The 4,076-nt window shown below is 43.5% G+C and overlaps 1 protein-coding gene across 1 annotated transcript in view; it reads right to left on the bottom strand.

The window, feature by feature from the left end:
- Window positions 1-1,261: 1,261 nt before the first annotated feature.
- The window catches only part of LOC106937484 (polyserase-2), a 20,259-nt gene continuing 17,444 nt past the window's right edge, over window positions 1,262-4,076 (bottom strand). Inside the window, exon 11 of the mRNA XM_015019016.1 lies at window positions 1,262-1,855. Within this exon, the coding sequence (XP_014874502.1) occupies window positions 1,565-1,855 (291 nt within the window). The 3' untranslated portion in view covers window positions 1,262-1,564. The remainder of the gene's footprint in view (window positions 1,856-4,076) is intronic.

Below are 4,076 nucleotides of genomic sequence, written 5' to 3'. Positions count from 1 at the left end.
CCATCCATCCATCCATCCATCCATCCATCCATCCATCCATCCGGTCAAGGCTGCACTGAGGACTGTGGGATCAGCGTTTCCTCCACCTCCGACCTCCATGCAGCACGATGCAGGAGGAGGATGCGCCTCATCATGAAGGACTGAGGCTGAATTTCGTACCACAAACAAACAAAGCTGGTATTGAAACCTTGAATAAAAATAAACCTTTCCACTAATCACTATGTAGTGATTCAGTCCTACTGGATCAATATTGTAGCTGAAGCTACCAGCAGAGCTGAACTGTTTCCCTCAGGTCTCCTGTTATTGGCCGACAGGTGAGTTTTACCTGGTTAAAGGTCACCAGAGCAGAGACACACACAATCTAGAGACCAATAAATAGATAATAAAGTCTATTCTATTCTAAATATAAATCACTTCTAAATCAGTAGAAAACAAAACTCTGAGAAGAAGCATCAACATGAATGAATGTGGAGAAAAATACACCAACAGATGACATAAAATAATCTGTGGGTCGCCATGACGACAGGAATGCTGTGGTCCAAACCTGCAAAGTGTTGCTGGATGTGATCAACTGATCGGCAGCAGACGAATGAGGAAAAGCTGCTCTGGGGATTTTCAGCTCTTGACTTCCTGGAAAGTTTAAAACTTGATTTATTAAAAACTTTCTGCGAATGATGATGATCTTCCAGAAACTCTGCCACCCAACCCTAACCCAGGTCCATTCACTGGACGGAAATTTATTTAGTTCACATATTTCATTCAGACCTGTCCAGGCGACCCTCCCTCTCACCCAAAACATTTGCTGGAGATAGGCACCCTAACCCTCCCGACCCCACGAGGGACAAGGGTGTAAGAAAATGGATGGGTGGATATTTCATTAAAAAAGGTGAAATTATAAAACATAGGTGTTTTCCAGAACAATGACATTTTCAAATTCTGTTTCTCAAAACATCGCAAACAGATAAAGTGAGTTTAATACAGAAATGTTCTACTGTGTCCAAGTCCCGACTCCTGACCTCTGACCCCCCGTGTTCTGGGTCCAGAGGACATTAGTGGGTGGAGCTTCAAGGTTCTGTCAGGAGGAACGGGTCAGAAGTTCAACTGACTGTTGGAGAAACTTCTGGGTCCAAAGAAAGAAAAAATAATTTGAAAAATAGAAATAATTTATTGAATCAGAGAATCTGACCTGCTGCTGAGCAGCACACGGACAGGTACCGGTCCGCCCCGGGGTTAGGGGACGTTTCACAGTAAATACTCAACATATATTTATATGGTTTTATTGATAATTATGTAAACTGTAATATGAACCAGAAACAGACATAAAATCAATCAGTTAATTTTAAATCCGGAGAACTTTTGATGAAGACTCATTTAATTTTGTCTCCTTGGAAGGAAAACCTGAAGGATCAGCTGATAAATCATCAGAAAGACTTGATTCATCAACCAGGATCTGCTTCCACCTTCGACCCAAAGAACCACAGAGAACCCGTTTAAACATGTAGAAAGGGAAAGATCCGGTCAGATTTTAGGCTCCCATGAGGGAGAGTCACTAAACCCGGTCTTTCTATGAGAAGAGCTGCAGACACAAGAGGAGGATGAGGATGTGGAGGAAGAGGAAGAGGAAGTGAGCCTCGGGGTGTCCGCCGGAGGCAGTGGGGGTGGTGGCATTAACGGAGGGTTCTGGAGTCAAGAAGTTCCCGAGTATCCGAGTCAGGAAGGCGTCAAAGGTACTGAGTTTGACGAAGACATTTGTGTTGGCTCGAGTTCGGCTGGTGGAGGCGTTCAAGGTCAGAACAACAGCGGCCTGGAACCAAGAACCGTCCTGCTGGCACATGAGCGGACCGCCAAGGTCACCCTGAGGAGCAGAGGGAGACAGTCCATCAGAACCAGATTCAGAACCAGCTACTAGCAGACATTCACACTGTTCCCCACAACACAAATCTACAGAAAGGTCTGGAGACTCGAGCCTAGCATGCAGCCCAAATACACTAAAAAGTGTACTTATGGACTTATTTACATTAATTTCACTTAATTCTTTTGCTTTTGCTCTGACAACTTACAGTTTTGTGTTCATTTAACTCAAAACTTACAAATCTTTAACCTAAAGGAACTTTTCACTTTGACTTTACTTAAAACAATTGAGTTCAATGCCAGTTTTGTATCCTATGTCTGACCAACCCAATTTATTCTGATCATCCAACTCAATTCATTAAGTCCTTCCAATTCAATTTGCTAAGTTTTTATAACTTAATTCATGAGGGTTAATTCAAACTTCTTAGTTTGCAGCCCAATACCCTTTTTACAGTGTCCTCTAAATACACCCTAACTTAAAAGTTACAAATTCTTACACCCTTGTTCCTTAGTGGGGTTGGGAACTAATGTTCCAGGTGGGGTCACCTGGACAGGTCACCAGTCTGTCACAGGGCAACACAGACACACACACACACACCTAGGGAGAATTTAGACAGACCAGTTAACCTGACAGTCAAGTTTTTGGACTGTGGGAGGAAACCCACCATGCACAGGGAGAACATGCAGACTCCATGCAGAAAGACCCCAGGCCAGGAATTGAACCCAGAATCTTCTTGCTGCAAGGCCACAGCTCTACCAACTGCACCACTGTGCAGCCCAAGTTACAAATCTTTTCCTTAAATGACCTTTTTACTTTGACTTTACTTGAAATAATTAAGTTCGATACCATATTTGTAGCCCACGTCTGACACCATGACTCAAGCTTCCCAGGGACAGATTCCCTGGGAAGCGACTGAGGCTCTGTGGGTGGAGTAGCTGTCTTATTATCACAAGGTTGATGGTTCGATTCCAGCTTCCTCCTGCCACATGTCAATGAGCCTTAACTGATCTGTATCAGTGTGTAAATGTGACTCTAGTGTGAAGCGCTTTGAGTGTCAAAATGACTGGAAAAACTCTATACAAGTCCATTCACCACTTATTAAATTAAATGATTTGAGTAAGACTGAGTTAAATGTCATCTTAAACATACTTAATAAATTTGTAAAAAAAAATTAACAAATTGAGTTGGATGATTATAATATATTGAATTGGTTAAACTTAAATTAAGTTGAATAATCTTAATTGAATTGCTTGTTACCAATGGAAGCAATTCAATTAAGTTGGTTCAACTATTTTCTTTTTAGAGTACACAAAGTGACGCAGGAAGGAAAAGAACCCACACTCAGCCTGGTTCTGGATGTTCTGGTTCTGCAGGAGACCCTTCTATGTTTTTGGAAGTGAACCTGATCTGTGGGTTGGGTCACCTCCATGAGGTAAACTTGTGCAGGGGGGATTTCCCTCGGCCATGAGTCCGAGACGACATTAATGATCCTTCCGCAGGTTCACCTACGGAAACCTTGTTACGACTTTTACTTCCTCTAGATAGTCAAGTTTGATCGTCTTCTCGGTGCTGACTTCTGAGCTTCTGACCTGCGCTTACTGGGAATTCCTCTTTGATGGGAAACAATTACAATCCCTAGATTGACCTGCCGCAATCCAGATCATTATCGGAATTAACCAGACAAATCGCTCCACCAACTAAGAACGGCCATGCACCCCCACCCACAGAATCGAGACAGAACTTTCAATCCTTTCCGTGTCCGGGCCGGGTGAGGTTTCCCGTGTTGACTCAAATTAAGCCACAGGCTCCACTCCTGGTGGTGCCGAGAACTAGATCTTAGACATCGGGTTAGTGGAGTTCACATCTAGCTGCTGTTTTCTGGACCTGAGCTGAGGATCACTGCAGCTCCTCCAGAGTTTCCTTGGACCAACTTCTCTGATCAGTGCTGTCTTTTAGGTGGACGTCCATGTCCAGGCGATGGACCTTGTCTCCATGTCTCTGTTAGATGTTCTAAGCTGGAATGTTGTAGAACCGGACCCTGTTTTAAATAGAACCAGAACCAGAACCACCTGTTGCTGGGTTCCTCCATGATGCTGCTTCATCTCTGATGGTCTCAGCAGAACCTCTGGAGCCAGGCAGCACTGGGTTTTATTTTGGGCTGTTGGGAATAAATATTGTTTTGTTCCTTTTGCCTCTTTTCTTTCTGTCTTTCTGTCTTTCTGTC

The sequence above is a fragment of the Poecilia latipinna genome, unplaced genomic scaffold (assembly GCF_001443285.1).
Source record: "Poecilia latipinna isolate Pla-1442-1.1 unplaced genomic scaffold, P_latipinna-1.0 Scaffold2358, whole genome shotgun sequence".
Classification (NCBI taxonomy): domain Eukaryota; kingdom Metazoa; phylum Chordata; class Actinopteri; order Cyprinodontiformes; family Poeciliidae; genus Poecilia; species Poecilia latipinna.
Note: the sequence above shows the minus strand (reverse complement) of the source record. Positions and strands in the feature narration are given on the sequence as shown.